Source organism: Pagrus major, chromosome 1, assembly GCF_040436345.1.
Source record: "Pagrus major chromosome 1, Pma_NU_1.0".
Taxonomy (NCBI): Eukaryota; Metazoa; Chordata; class Actinopteri; order Spariformes; family Sparidae; genus Pagrus; species Pagrus major.
In genome coordinates, this window is record NC_133215.1 from 34,663,398 (window position 1) to 34,679,481 (window position 16,084).

The 16,084-nt window shown below is 41.0% G+C and overlaps 1 protein-coding gene across 2 annotated transcripts in view; it reads right to left on the reverse strand.

Annotated features, from left to right (window-relative positions):
* The window catches only part of LOC141018077 (glutamate receptor 2-like), a 55,901-nt gene that overhangs the window by 20,113 nt on the left and 19,704 nt on the right, over positions 1–16,084 (reverse strand). For both annotated transcript variants that reach the window (XM_073493068.1, XM_073492994.1), the window contains exons 13-15: positions 9,419–9,573; positions 7,011–7,209; positions 4,724–4,971 (exon numbers count right to left, since the gene is read on the reverse strand). In XM_073493068.1, the coding sequence (XP_073349169.1) occupies positions 4,724–4,971; positions 7,011–7,209; positions 9,419–9,573 (602 nt within the window). The remainder of the gene's footprint in view (positions 1–4,723; positions 4,972–7,010; positions 7,210–9,418; positions 9,574–16,084) is intronic.

Below are 16,084 nucleotides of genomic sequence, written 5' to 3' on the forward strand. Positions count from 1 at the left end.
CTGCTGTTGGACAAACTATGTTAACGTCTGTGGCGTAGAGATGCGCTATCCTGAATTTTTTTGTGATTGGCTAGTATTTGTGAGTTTGGCACCTGAACAAGAGTGGCTGGTAAGGTGAGTCTTGCCTTCTTAAGTAGTATGCACTATTAAGAGTGTGAGACCTGCCACTTTCTCAGCAAAATGGTCTCCTTTTCAGTGCTAATGTGTGTGGAGAGGGGCACAGATTGCACATGTTGACCTATTTCTCGTTATTTTTCATCCATCTGTTAGGGGATAGAGATTTGGCTCTGTTTATGATTGCGCATCAGCTAGTTAACATGTTGATGAAGGTTCTCAGTCATCCAGGTCATGGTAATTCTAAGTGCTGTATCATAGGCAACTGGACGTGTTTCCCAGGTGTGAATGGTTGTTAAGCTGTCCGGAGGAGGGTACTGCATTGTAGGTGAGTTCTCTCTCCAGACAGCTTAACAACCATCCACATGAAGGCCGGTTGGGTCAACGACCCACAAGTGGCCCTAACGACTCTGAAACTCAGAGCTCACATGTGTCGTTAATGACTCTGAAAGATCACTCCCATACAGGGGTTAAAAGCCTGCAACTCCCCTCCAGTTAGTTAGAACTGATGAAGCCTCTCGGATGAGAGGTGAAACGTCTTCAAGAACCTGAAATAAGTCCAGTCCACTACAATACAGCACTTAGAATCAGCTAGTTAAGCACCTCTTAAAATAAGTCAGAAGACAGCGACCAGCACCAACAGTAAGATTTAACAATGGTTTTTATGTGCTCAGGGTAATCCTCCTTCCAAAGCCTGAGACAATCACTCTCATATTACTGGCCTTAATGGAGCTATTTGCAATACCCAGCCAGCTGCTTCAAACAAATAGGGGGCAGTATTTCACCCTTTCTCAATGTTTAGTTCACCCATTTAGTTAGTTATCTTATATATTTCATTTATTTCTATGCAAACTCATTGTTGCAAGTTGTTAAAATTGTAAAGACCAAAATAATTACTACTATTTATATATTTATTTACCCATATATTAACAATTCCTAAGTTGCATTGTTACACAATAAGTGCTAAATAAATCTTTTGGAGGTTTATAATGATACTACAATAAGTCTGTGTAAGCAGGCATACTAAACAACCCTTGTAACCCACATTTGAGTAAAGCTGGCACAAAAGCCTTTCCAGCAGGTTGGAATATTTCATTTCAGTTATTGTCAACACAAACATCCTTTCATGTTTTGCCATTTATTAGAAAGTTTACAAAATGTACAAAAATATCAATGCAGTAGTGGACACTGTGTCACTCCTTTTTGCCTTGGTGTTAAACTAAGGCTTATTACTGCAACAGCCAATACTATAAATATAGAATACAAAAATTACAATAAAAAATAAGGAAATACTATAACAAATACTATAGTAAGTATGTATATTTTAGACTCACAAAGCTGTACAGTTTTGTGCCAAGTTCTTCATTATGGGATGTACAAAAGTTCACAGTAAAGAGAATATGTTTCATGGGATGATGGTCAAAGATGTCAGCTAATGTAATGTATAGAGACAGACTGGGGGGGGGGGGGGCTTGTTGATGAGACCATCTACAGATGATATTAAAGGACAGGTTGGTAATTCATCACTGGGGGTGGCTGGACTGGAGTTCTGCTCCTAAAAAGACAAAGATATGCCAGGACAGTTAGTTTAGTTCAGACACATTGTTTTTATTACAGTATGTTATGACTGTGTTTATTATACAGTGTGAACAGTGATTTGATCAGGCTAAGATATATAGTGTGAATTCTGTAGTGTTTTGAGTATTTTTTGTTAAGCCCTCTGTACATGTAGGATATGATTAGTCAGATCTTTAATTTAAAATTTTACAGACAGGATTTATTCATTATTTCACTAAGGTGATGTCAGTACTCATAATACATACATCACAGTGCCATCTGCCCTCTTTTAGGAAGAAAGGAACAGTTGTGTACAAGACTAACGATTTTATATTACTGCAGAGAAAAACATGTTCATCAGTCACATGGTTTTCACTGTTTACAAAGTACAAATAAGTGAGATCAGTCATCCAGGTCATGGTAATACTAAGTGCGTAGGCAACTAGACTTGTTTCAGTTTCTTGAAGATGTTTCAAGAGGCTTCTTCAGTTCTGAACTGAGTTCTGAGCCTCTTGTTTGAGAGGTGAAAGGTCTTCAAGAAACTGAAACAAGTCCAGCTGGCTACGTTATAGCACTTAGTATTACCGCACACAATATCTAACAGTGTCAGTGCTACATTTAGACATGCGTAATAAATCTCATAATGTCCTCAAAAAGTTTCCTAATCAAATCTTGCCTCATCTCATAGCAGTAATACCAACTGGTAACAATATGTTGAACTGAACTACATTTTTTCAGTCTGTCTTCCACTAGGTCCACACAATTGCAATTTACGGTCATCTGTTATAAATAAAGGCAACAAATAAACTGACAGTAGAGCAAGAATTTGGAAAAGCCAACCAAACTGCTGAACCTCCGACAGCTGGTCAAAATAAGACTGCTATCTTATGTTCTTCTTCATGTATGTCTTGTGTATAAGTTTACATTATAGCTTACTTGGGTCAGTTTTAGCAACGTCACAGTATCAAGAAAACAGTCAAATCATGCTAACTGTTACAGTTTTTGTTGTCATTAGTTACACTGAAGATATGTTTCGGTAAACAGCCAATGTTAGATGTTACTTACCAGTCTAAAGAAACGTTGCAAGTTTGTCTTTTTACTCGCCCAGTGCTGTCTCCAGCATTGGAAAATGCAAAATGTAATCTTGTTTTGCTTATTATTACGTGGCTTCTTTTCTTTGCCGCAGATGTGGTGTCTGTTGTTGCTGTTGGTTGAGATGATGATAAAAGTTGTTTTTCTGGAGCTTCTGCATCTGGCAAAGGCTGTAAACTTTTATGCAGGAGCCATTCCCTCTCCCAGCTCGACTTCGTTGTCCTCTCCTGCGGCAGACTAGAGACTACAGTGACTCACTCTCACCTCTGGCAACAGACGTGGTATTACAAAGGGATGGCCTGTCCCTGGCTGCTTAGCAGTGAATACTTCTCCAATGCATTACTATCTCCTCCTCACCCTACAGAGGCTGTAAATTGCTTTTTTCATTCTGATTTAGGTCACCTGTTCACAAGTAGAGGCACATATGTGACATTACATCAGTATCGTGATAGATAACCCTAAAATTGGCAGAGAAATTTTTGCTCCATTTGTTGGCAGGTTTCATTCACAAAAATCAGTAAAATGAGTATAAATGACACTGGAGAGACCCACAAATACCCAGTGCCATCAAGTTCCATTATATTCAAGAGGGGGGAAGACTTATCCATGGCTGATATCTCCCAACCTCTGCAGTTTACTCCAAATCAATCTAGATAGATAATAGCACTATTAGTAAGAGAAGAAATTTGTATTTTTGATATTGGGGTGAACTGTTCCTTCAAATAGAATTGTAGAAAATGTATCAATTAAACACAGTCTCCATTTTCCTGTAAAATAAATTACTGAACAATACCATTCTAAGAATTTTATATAATACCTTTTTTCCTTCCAGCAAAGTTTGCTACCTTGGATGCTGAGAGATGTAACTAACCACAGATAGACTGGGTTTCACACTAGAATAAACGTCAGAAAGTTCTGATGGATTTGGAATTGACAAAAATCATGTACCTATAATTGGAAATAACATTTCCAACTCGTCCTTTTGGATGGAGACTCAGTGCAATTCTCATGGAAAATTAATGTAGACACATTCCTTGGCAAACATTCACACAGACACACCGACACACAGACACACACACACACACACACACACACACACACACACACACACACACACACACACACACACACACACACACACACACACACACACACAAACATGTTCAGGTCATAGAAAACAACAGTTACTTGATCCAGGTCTTAAAGAGCTTGCTCATCATAATTGTTGAAAAATCTGCAACAAATTTCTCCTCACTAGAAAGACTATTTCACAATGTATGATATTATTGTATCATGATATCCCATCTTGTAATAATTACACTAAGACAATTAGGGACAACAGAATACTCACTATACAGCCATACAGCACATAATGAGATTGTTTGTGAAGATTTCTTTAAGACCTGAAATCTCAAACTTTTTACAACCCTCCCCCAGTCATCACAGCAACCACCACTAGCCATTGGTCAGAGGTGGTCACCATGGTAAACATACAAACCACTGAGATGATGTCATCAGGGTAGGTGGATTATTATAACAACGAGTAAGCCGCCATGCCTCATTCATCATACTCGCATACTGCGATACCCAATTGGTACCACTTGGGACCATACTACATTGCTCCCCATGGTGGTTTATTTTCCTGAGCAGGGCTGCACAGAAGCACAGCCACAGCTCACACACTGGCCAAAAACCATCTAACCACTATAGGAGGTGGTCAGCCAGTGTATTCTGATCATGACTTTTATGGCTTCAGAGCACTGAGTGAGGGGAATTCTAAATCAACTCACTGCTGTAAGTGAACTATTATTAATGTCAAAGTTTTGAGTTACAGAGGTTTTCGTATGGACAAATAAACTGTGTTAATGGGGAGAGAGACAGTTTGCTAGGCAGCAGGTTAGTAGTCTGAATGGTACATGGCAGTGCAGGTTGGCTAGCATTGTTATACTGATCCACCCACCTTAATGGGGATCCTTTGGGTGTAGCAATGCCGTAGCCTTTGGAGTCCAGGTTTCCTCCCACTTTCATGGTGTCACAGGGTTTCCTCTGCTCAATATACTCGTTCATGGTGGACTCAAGCAGGTAGGCGTACTTCCCTTTGGACTTCCGGACACGCAGGACACCCTCTGATGTTTTTTTGACGAAGACAGAAGGTTCTGCTGATTTCATGTACTGCCACATCTTGTCAAACAAGGCGATTTTAGAGCGCTAAAAAAGAGAGACAGACACTGATAAGACACACAACCTTTTTTTTTGCAACTTGGATACCTTTAATACTGTAATACCCTTAATCACAGGATGCTTCATGGTACGTGGAGTATAACTGTCATGTGGAGTTGTTAGAGCGATCAGATCTCAATGTGTTTTCAGTGCCACATGGTTGAATTCATGCCTGTGCCTAGAGCCCTCCACTTGTGACTGAAACCCATGCCAGATGTAAACATTTGGGTTCTTCTCACATCCAATGTGGATGAAAGTCTGTTTTTTGTGGTCAGAAATCGTGGGATTCAGCGACCCATTCAGATTTTGGCCTCCTCCTTTTGAAAGGAGGCTCATTTGAATAATACCGACCCCAATCTGAGAATCCCAAGGAACGGCTTGAGAGCTTGGCTCCCTGCTAGCCGGGAGCTGGTAAGCGGCGGACTGCTAGTGCTAGCATTATGCTGAAGGCAACAGTAATGCACTGCTGATCTGTTGTTGGCTGCACAGACCAGCACATTTTTTTAGCAAGGGACCACTGCGTTCCAACATTTGTAGGAGTCAAACCATGAGATATTTTTAAAAAGATGATGAACTTCATTTTTCATGGATATATGACGGCTACGTCCCCACAAAAACTGGAAAGCTATTTAATTGTGTGTGTGTGTGTGTGTTTTACTCTGGACTGCTACGGTCACTTTTCAAGCTCAACGATGTGTGGATATTACTACAAACTTATCAACTTGGAAGCTGTAAGTTTTGCCATATTTTATGTAGGTCAGCCTGTTGAATCAGGCGAAGGCATGATACTCCAAATCTTGGGCGATGTTGGACTAATGTCATAATACACATAATATTGAGACAATACATAATATACACATAATATTGAGAGACAGTCAATATAAACTGTGTACATATTGATCAAATCATTGATCATTTGAAACCAACTAAATCACAAGCTGACACCGTGCACAGACTGTTACAAAGCTGTAACTTTAGTGCCCTGTTGAGCAGTGAGGCTGAGGCTCACATGTGTGGTGGTGAATTTTTTGGTTGATATTCATGGTACAAGTGAAACTAACTGGAAGCTAAATACATTAACAGAGCTGACAGGACACACAGTCAGCGTTGCTGGTTCAGGTGTGTGTGAGCTGACCAGTCAGAGCACACTTGGCATTCCGGGAGGCGTATCAGAGTGTCTCAAACAGAGGGTAAATACAGTCCTGCAGCAATGGAGAGTATGAGAAAGATAATATGTTTTTTGAGCATTAGAACATGGAAACCTGTTCAAGTAGAAACCCCAAATAGAAGCATAAACCTGAATTTGAGCATAATATGGCTCTTTTCAGGAGATCAAAGTGAGCACAAAAGGTCAATACAGTCTCTCCTAATGCCTCCACTTTGCCTCCTTGAGAACTGGCATAGATTTCAGTCTTGGTCTGGCCGTGCTGTATGCTATGCACCTGACCAAAACAGTTCCTGTACAAACAAAAATAAAGGGGACATGATGTTGTCGACATCTTCACATCAAAAATTTAACATCTGGAAAACACTGTCACTCCACTTTGACTATGTTTGAACATCAAATATCATTGGACAGAGTCGATCTCCGCCACTGATTCTGACAACATTGGGCACCAGGCCTCCGTTTCCCTCCTGTTTTTTCGTCCTTCTGAGCTTGATGTTGAATGTACAGTAACAATTGCTAACAAATGCATACATTGTAGCTACATTTTTGGAAATTGTAACAAATATGTACTAAAGTAGTAGTAATGTAGTTTAATTTCATGTCATTGTTCACAATTGTTCCTTGTCTGCAACTTGTTCAAAACTTGTAGATCTACTCAAAGCAACCACCTGATGGTGGAAGCCATTGAGTGGATTTACAATCTTCGGTAATGTAAGTACTAATTGTGGCCTAGGAAATCATATAACACCAGTATGTGTGGTATATAAACTTTGCCTGCATATAAAGAAATAGCATGCAATAGCACATTGCAAATTAGTGGTGACCTTCAATCATTTTCTAACATGTGTTAAGTCCTTACTCTGAAGAACTCTTTGGTGGATCCAGAGTCCAGAGTTCCATATGCTATCTCGGTCTGTTTAGCCAGGTCTTCAGCACTTTCGATGGGAGAAACCATCCTCTCCACTGTCAGGAAGGCAGCCAGGTTGGCAGTGTAGGATGAGATGATGATCAGAGTGAAAAACCACCACACGCCCCCCACTATACGACCTGACAAAGACCTGCACACAGAGAGAGACAGAGAGAGACAGAGACCAAGGTCTGCTGTAATAACTTGAGCACTCAGATGAGAAGTTCATGGGTTAGATGGGAACATGTTGAATACAAAATCCATTAAACTAGAATGATTGATGGTTTTTGACCAGTTCAAACTCTGGAGCAGTTACTATGTTGCAAACATAGAGAGCCAAAGTCCTCACTAGCTTGTGTCAGTTCATATATATCTCATTTCTTTCAGCCGTCTGATGAAATCAACATTACATTACTTTTTAAACATTACAAACGGAGTAAACCACTGTTCAGCTAAGTTATAGGAATGGATTTTTAGTAATTAATGTTTTTGCTAAAAGATGGCTGCCAAGCCAGAGACAGTTATTCGAGACAGGTCACCAGTGTCAACATTATGAGTATTGCAGTTTGTTAGTTACATTAGAGAACATTTTCCAGTCTGGGATTTAACATGGCAAAACCTTTTGTGAACTCATTTTCACATATTTGCTACACACTCAATGTGAATGTTTTCTTTTTTATTATCGACTTGTTTCTACAAAAGGCAACTAGGGTTAGGTTAATGAATCATCCTAGTCATGGTACAACCAGAGCACTTTTGTTTTGGGATCTAAAACAATTGGTTGACATTAGGGAAAGTTTGTGGTCTTGTTAGGGAAAGTCAGTCACACTGACTTTGACATGACATGGGATGTGAATCCCAGTCCTGGTGTCAAAGGCATGTGCTCTGTATCCCTAACCATGAAAAAAGAAGGATGGGGCTGGGGTTGCTTTTTGGCTGTGTGGGGAGGCTGTTTCAGCTCAGCATGCTGAGTTGTATGACTTTGTTGCAACAGGTGCAGAATTTTGAACATTTGGGTAGGTAAATTGAGTTGTGTTTTGAGTTACGGCTGGTGCTTTTGAGAGCTTCATCTGAGGATTTACTGAAATGCTGCTCGTGGGAACAACTCTCTCAATTGTTCTGGAAGGTCTACTTTTATAATCTTACCACTAATTTGCAGTCAGTTGTTCAGTTCTCTGAGTGAGACACTTTATTCCCACTTTTTGAGTGGGTAGCCCGGAGTAGAGAGCTGTTATACTCTGACCACACTTTTATATTGCGTCCTGGCAGGTAAAGCACAGGAAGAGTACTCACTGGGGCTGACAGTAACATTTATGCAGAGGTCAAGGCTGCTGTGTAAAAAGCATATGAGTTGGTGCCTTAGGCATATCACCACAATTCAGGGTCACAGGAGCAAACTGGTAAGCAGTCACATGTTGAGTTTGCCAGAAGGTTGGTTACGTTTTTCAGTCTGTGGTGAACTGCATTAACGGTCGACAATTTCACTGCTTTGTGTGATTTATTTGTTCTAGAGCAATCTATACACTCTGATCCCAGCCACAATGCTGTCTATCAATGTGCATCAAGTGAAGACTGCTGCATAGCCAGCTGCACTGGCAGATGAGTATGTGCTTACATGCTGAGCATTGGGCTCAGGATGATGTTTGTCAGAGGAGAGATGGAAGTTGAGCCCAGCAGCGCCTCCACCTCTGGAAGATCAGCTGGTTTGGGTGTATAGAAAGCTTACGACACTCTTCTACAAGTCCTGGTAGAGTCAGTCATCACCTGATCTATTATTACTTGGTTTGGTAATCTCACAATAGATGCCAAGAACAGGATGCAATATATACCTGAGTTGGCCAGTGGCCAGTTAGATCATTGGTGCTAAACTCCCTGATCTGTCTCAGATAGTTTATGGTGTCCTCTTCAACCTCTGTATGGAAAATTTGAGCTTCTATCTCCAGGCAGACATTTAAACTAACAAAGGCCAGATCTAAGAGGTTGAATAACTCTTTTATCTCCCAGGCCACTGATAATGATGCGTAAACATACTCTTTCCTGTTGTCACTTGAGGTATTATGATTTATGAATTGTTTTATGTTTGTTTTTTTATTAACCTTAGTCTGTGTGCCTGCGTCTTCTTGTGTTCTACATTTTATCTGGTTGCAAGACAAATTCCCCTCTGGCGACAATAAAGTTGATGTTGACATTGACAGATCCGACCTGCACATGCTTACGTTTCTGTCATCCTCATGCAAATTCATTAGAGTTGAAAAACTATTTTTTTTAAAGTCAATAGAATGCAGTCTCATACAACTCACTGTCATAGATTAATTCATTTGAAGTAAATAAATCAGCAGTAGATTCATGGCTATACCAACCTTGGTGAGATATCACAACCCTGTCGCATGAAAGCACCCAAAGAGAACCACAGGGAGTTAAAGATGCCAAACTCGTTGGTGGATTCAGTTGTCAGCGGGAGAGCTCCATCCTCTGGCTCTTCTAGCGTCCATTCATAGGGACTGAATCTTGATACCTACAAGATAATGTAAAATGTATTGCTTTCTATTTCCTTGTTGCATGGTACCTACATGAGGATACCCTTCCTTACTTTAGCAGAAATGTGTTGATTTTCATTCAAGAGGATGAACACAAGCAAGATTTTGTATTGACAAAAGACAAAGTTAAACATACATGCAACATAAAAGGTTGAGTCACAAGTTGCTCGATCACTACAGGCAGTCTGACAGTCATGCATTATTTCTGGAGCAATTAGGCAGGTGTGTGAGATTGCTGCATGTGGAGCGCCAGCTTGAGGCCCAACTGTTGTGAAAAAGTACCTGGGTTTTTCTGATGTGGTGGATAACACATTATTTTGAACCCTATTTTGGAAAATTGGATCTTTACTTAAAGGCCATTTTGGCACACATCTGAAAATTGCAACCATAAAACCTGTACATTGTTTTTGCATCATATACTCCTTTTTCCTCCTTATTCTATTTGTATCAAAATAATTGTAAGTTGCGAGTAGAAGTTAATTCTTGACCTTGGAAACGATAGTTTATTAAAAAGTTTACAGTAAGGTCCACTTAGTAGCTTCTTCTGGAACTTTCAACTACATCTCACTATCTCTGAGTTTGCTCAGTTCTGGTAACTGAGGCAGAGAACAAAGTGTTACATGTTTGGTGTGACTTTGCTGGTTCACCAAAAAAAGTACAAAATCTTAACAACAGCGCCTGTGGTTCCGGAGGTAGAGCTCGGCGTGGTTTGATTCCCGGTCCCTGCAGTCTACATGTCAAGGAGTCCTTGGGCAAGACACTACACTCCCATTTGCCCACAGGGTCTCTTCCATCGGTGTGTTGGTGAGTATGAATGTGTGCGCAAATGGGTGAATGCCCTCTTTAAATACAGTCTATTTACCATTCAACCGCTGCTGAGACAAAAGGTTATCTGCACAGGTTTTTAGCTGTCTGTCTCATGCACAACAGATTATATTTCTAATTGAATCATTACATCTGTCTAAATAGGCTGGGTAACTGTTAGTGTGGCTGTGTCATGTGAACAACAGTGGGGATTTGTATAGACGATCAAGGACTTAAAAGGGCTCACCTCACAGAGAACCAGCATCCCCACTGAAGGTCAATAGACAACAGCTAACCCTGAGCCTCAGCTGGCAAGACAGAACCAACTTCAATTTGGACCAGATAATTTAACTGCTAGAATGTGTACAAGCAAACTAAAAGAACAGACATGGGGTCACCCATCTCCCCCAACCTATTGCGGTTGATTTATCAGGACCAGAATCAGCTTTACTGGCCAAGTATGTATACACATACAAGGGATTGACTCTGGTTTTACATTGCTCTCAGTGAACTTACACATGAATAGACATACAGCTAGGGACAAGGACAACAACAACTGAACAAAAAATTAACAGAAAGATTAAAGAATGGTGAATGGTAAAATACAGTACTGTGCGGCAACAGGTGCAAAGAAAATAGGTGTATATAGAGTATATTAAAATCGCTCATGGCCAACACCATAAAGGTATAAACCAAAGAGTCTGTATACAAGTACACTGTATACAAGGCGACTGTTTTGTGTTCTGTGACAGTACAAGTAATTACAACGGCAGCACCAGTAGCTCAATTTGTATGCGCTCCATGTACTGAGGCTGTATCACTGCCGCAGAGATTCCAACCTGTGGCCCTTTGCTGCATGTCATCCCTCCTTATTCCATGTTTCCTTTCAATCTCTGTCTCTCCTGTCAAATAAAGAACTGGTAAAAAACTGGTTAAATAAAATGCTTATATGAGGTGGGTGGATGAAGTGCATTGTATGCATGTATACAATATATGTTCAGGGTGCAGGATTTATATTACCACTAAGTGCAGCAGGCCAGATACAAAGTAACACTACATAATTAACATTTGAAAATGTAGAAATATGGTCTGTAATGAAACTAAGTTGATCCTTTGGTGCTAGAAGGATTTTGACACCCTGTGGCTGATTTAACTGCTCGTCAGAGTGATGACTTATGAGAATGTTGAGTTGAGGGCCTTTTTCGGTCAGGTGAAAAGGAATCATACAACACCGCTAGAGTAAGACTGAAACATGAGGAAACATCAGCAGAGACATGAGAGGGACCTCAACAACAACAGCACTAAAGACGTGTGTCAGGCGATTGAAAATGTCACAGGCTACAAAAGCAGTAGCGCCCTGTCATGTGTGAGCTCCCATTGCTGGATAAGATTCAGCTGTAAAGTCAGCTCTGCCTCTTGAACTCTCGCATGACTTGACCACCACATGATCACTTCCGCTATCTTGCCCCTTCCTCTCCCTTGCTCTCGCTCTCTCTTTCTCTCTCATGCTCACTCACTCGCACACAAACACACACACTCACACACACCACATGCTTGTTTGATGCTTGAATGTACCGTAGTGTTTACACTAAAATTAGAAATCATATTTCTCCAATATTAGCCTCTCTACATTGGCTTCCTGTAAAATCCAAACAAAATTATATTCCTCACCAGGGGTGGACTGGGACAAAAATTCAGCTCTGGCATTTTCTGTCCAGACCAGCCCACTACATTATCAGCGGACACCAAGTAGAAGTCCACAAATCTCGTGGCGTCCTTTCTCACACATACTACAAAGGACAGTCATATTCCTTGATAGCAGTTAACAAATAAAGCACGTAGCTATGAACTCAAGGACTAAAACTGTCAGCTATAGCAATCAACCAATCAATCTTTGTTCATTAAAGTATCAAATCACAACAGAAGTTATGTTATGACCAGGGGTGGAACGAGACTAACGGGAAGAACCCAAAACCAGAGACGGGGTGGAGTTTTTCTCACATCATTACTTACATTTGCACAACAGTTGGTGCATTTCTCAAAACAATTAGTACAAACTGCAAAACCTTGTTGATAACCTGCAAAAGCATGTCACATGCTCAAAATAGAGGTCATTCCTCAAAACCAAGTATTTCTATCAATGAAAGTGTGTGTGTCATAAAAAAAAGTCCTGACACCATCATTTATGAACAAGGTAGTCAAATGGCTTTGTCGTGTTTTCATTAGGACACTTTACTAGTGTTTCCCAATGCAAAAAAGCCAGATCTTTGTGACCTGAAAATGCTCAAGACTATACACTAACACTATACACAGCCATTTGAAAACTACAGTAAAAGTAACACATTTACACACAAATTATACCTATTAGATAGTTATCACCTCAGTAAACAATAAATGAATTGAAAGATTACAATAAATTCAATGGTAAATATTGCAAATTAAACTTATTATTTGCTATAGGTTTACTTGTGTTTTGTATCTCTGTTTACAGCTCATCAGGCCACGTGAATGTTTACTGTTGCTATGGCAACAAGAGACCGCTGACGTTAGCATCTGTTAGCTAGCTTAGCTAAATCATCTGAACAATAATAACCCATAATATCACAATTCGGCGTATTTGAACAAAATCAACCACAACTACCAGCAGTCACAGCCCTTTAACTCTGGGCTGATGTGCTGCCACATGTTAGATTGTCAAAGTTAGAAAATAACGGCTTCAGTCCCTGAGGAGCTACGTTAGCATTAGCGGCAGCTACGTTAGCATTAGCGGCAGCTGCGTTAGCATTAGCGGCAGCTGCGTTCATCAGTATGCAGTTAGTGAGGTCGCATCACATTCAATGTAAAAACGTTTTTTTACTTTGTTTTGGACGTGTCTCAAACATTTAGCCGAGCCAGCCCCAGGCTAACGTTACTGACCCTGTCTGCCTCCACTCGCTCATCATCATCAGGTCCTCCTCCCTCGTCTCCCGGCGCAGCAGCACCTGTGGCTGCTGGCGGGTCGGTGTCACTGGTCCCGGCACCAAAAAGCTCCGTCAACTTCGCACATTTAGCAGCCTCCACCTCCAGAGACGTCAACTTTTTAATCGCTGTTTCTCAGCTGTTTCTTCCTCTTATCCATTTCAAGTAGCGGACACAGTTTGGAAGATGCTCACTACTACCACTCACTAACGTTACTACTGGCTCAGCAGCAGCCCGTCCCGCCCATCGAGGTCCGCGCCACCCTGGTTCGTGTCGTGATTGACAGCACTGTCAGGGCTCTCTGAGCCTGTCAGCCCATGATTGATTGACAATGACAAACAATAGACCAATTATATGTGTCGATGCTGGGAACATGCTGATAGCCCTCTGTAGCCAATGGGAGGGAATTTAGAGAAGAAGAAAAAACTAAAAAAAAAAAAAAAACATAGCGGACCGACCGGACCGGCCCACATTGGGTCAACGGCCCACCGGGACATGCCCGGTATGCCAGATGGCCAGTCCACCCCTGTTCCTCACATACAAAACCCTTGATCCATCATATCTTAAAGAGCTCATAGTCTATCACTTGACTAGAGCAACACGCTCCCAGGATGCACAGTTACTTGTTTCCTAGAGTCTCCAAAAGTAGAATGGGGTGCAGAGCCTTTAGCTATCAAGCTCCTCTCCTCTTTTCATTTTTGATAAAGCTTATAGTTAGAGCTAGCACAAGCTAGCCCTTAGTTATGCTGCCATAGACGCCGGCTTCCCATGATGCACTGAGCTCCTCTCTCACATGATGCTAACTTATCTTCTTCCTCTTGTCTCTGTGCTTTCTCATCTCGCAGGTTCCCATGGATTGTAGTTGGCCCTGCTGCAGTGGTCGTGCTTCACTCCCACTGATACTATTATTCATATATCATATTTTGTATTTTTATAGCTGTCATTATTAATATTAGTTATATTTTGGTTACTATAGCTGTTATTATTGTTGTGGTTGCTGTACATCTCCATGCCCCACCAACCCCTCCCCGCCTCGCTCTCTCTAAAATGAATCCACTGGAGTAGATGGGCTTTCATTTCTATAGCGCTTTTTCAGTCTGCTGACCACTCAAAGTGCTTTACAACACTTGTCACATTCACCCATTCACACAGACATTCAAAACAGGGGCTGCCACACAAGGTGCCGACCTGCTCATCAGGAGCAATTTGGGGTTCAGTATCTTGCTCAAGGTTACTTTTGACGTTTAGTCGGGGACCTCGGGATTGAACCAGCAACCTTTTATTACTGGACGACCCGCTCTACCTCCTGAACTACAGCCACAGTGGATGAAGACTTTTGTGGGTTTTGTTGCAGACAACAACAGAGCAGCTGTGCTTCAAAGTACAATATGTAATGTGTAGGGGGCTTAGCTAGACCTCAGGAAGAAACAGTCACATTGGAATCTGCTCTCATCTGGAGCAGTTTACTGACGGGAGAAGAGCTCAGAGATCACTTTTCAACGTTTCTCACACACAACACTCTCTTTGTGTGCTGTTGCTAACAAACGTTAGCTCATGGCTAATGTAGTAAAGTAATGTGGCTGTTTGCAGCAGATAAATACTGCGTGAGTAAGGAAAATAAACACAAATGATCCTGTGGTCAAACTCACTTTGCTGGTGGTTAATACACCATTAAGCAACCACTATTGCTGATGAAAATCTATCTGACATGGCTCAGGCACAAATGTTCACAGATAACGTAATGTTTTAAAGTTATATTCACCTAAAGTTTGGACTAGTTCGCCAACTTCCCTTTCCTGAAAGTAGCAGTGGCAACCTAATGAAACGCACCATTTCCTTGAGTAAACTTCTGGATTTCTGTGGTTTGAACATTTTTGGAAACATTTGGGATAATATAAGGACTCATTCAACTTAATACAGAATTCCTGCATATTATAACTTTAACTCTTTCGTTCAACTTAATGCCTGCATTAGTGGTCCAACGCTTACGAGAGCCAATGGCAAACCTTTAGTCTCAAACCATGGGTGGGGGCGGTATTAGTCAAATGTCATCTTATTAATGCCTGTTACTGACTTACTGACTAGAGTTTCTGTGCTTTCTCATCTTGCAGGCTCCCATGGATTGTGGTTGCCCTGCTGCTGTGGTGCTGCTAGGCTCCTATCATCACCATTATCATCGTTATTATTATCATCGTTATTATTATTATCATTGTTATCATTATTTATATATTATATTATTATATATTATCATCGTTTCGTTATTTGTCAAACATACATTAGTGCATGTCATTAAGTGTGTCTATTGTTAATATGTCCGACTTTGATTGTGCTGTAGTTCTGAGTCATGGTGTTTTATTTTGAAAACTGAAAAGCTTTACTATGCTGTTCCGCTTCCTGTCTGGCTCGATCTGCTCTGTGCAGCTTAACGCAGTCCATATCTATCAAAAACAGACTCGACACGTATTCTCCGTGGAGCAAAGCTAACCACTGCTGGGACGCTGCCGAAATGTGCCATAGCGCATCTGGTGAAAACATGACCATTGCTTAGAATGCCTGCAATTAGCTCCAGCAGCTGTATCGCTGCCGTATCACGGAAGTAATGTTGGCTGTAGTATTGTGAAGTGGGCCCGGTGGAATCTGGGGGTCATAGGCTGTCAAAGCAGTTCAGCAACATTTTTACATGATTTTGTCGATTACCTATCCATGTGATAGAACACATACACTTGA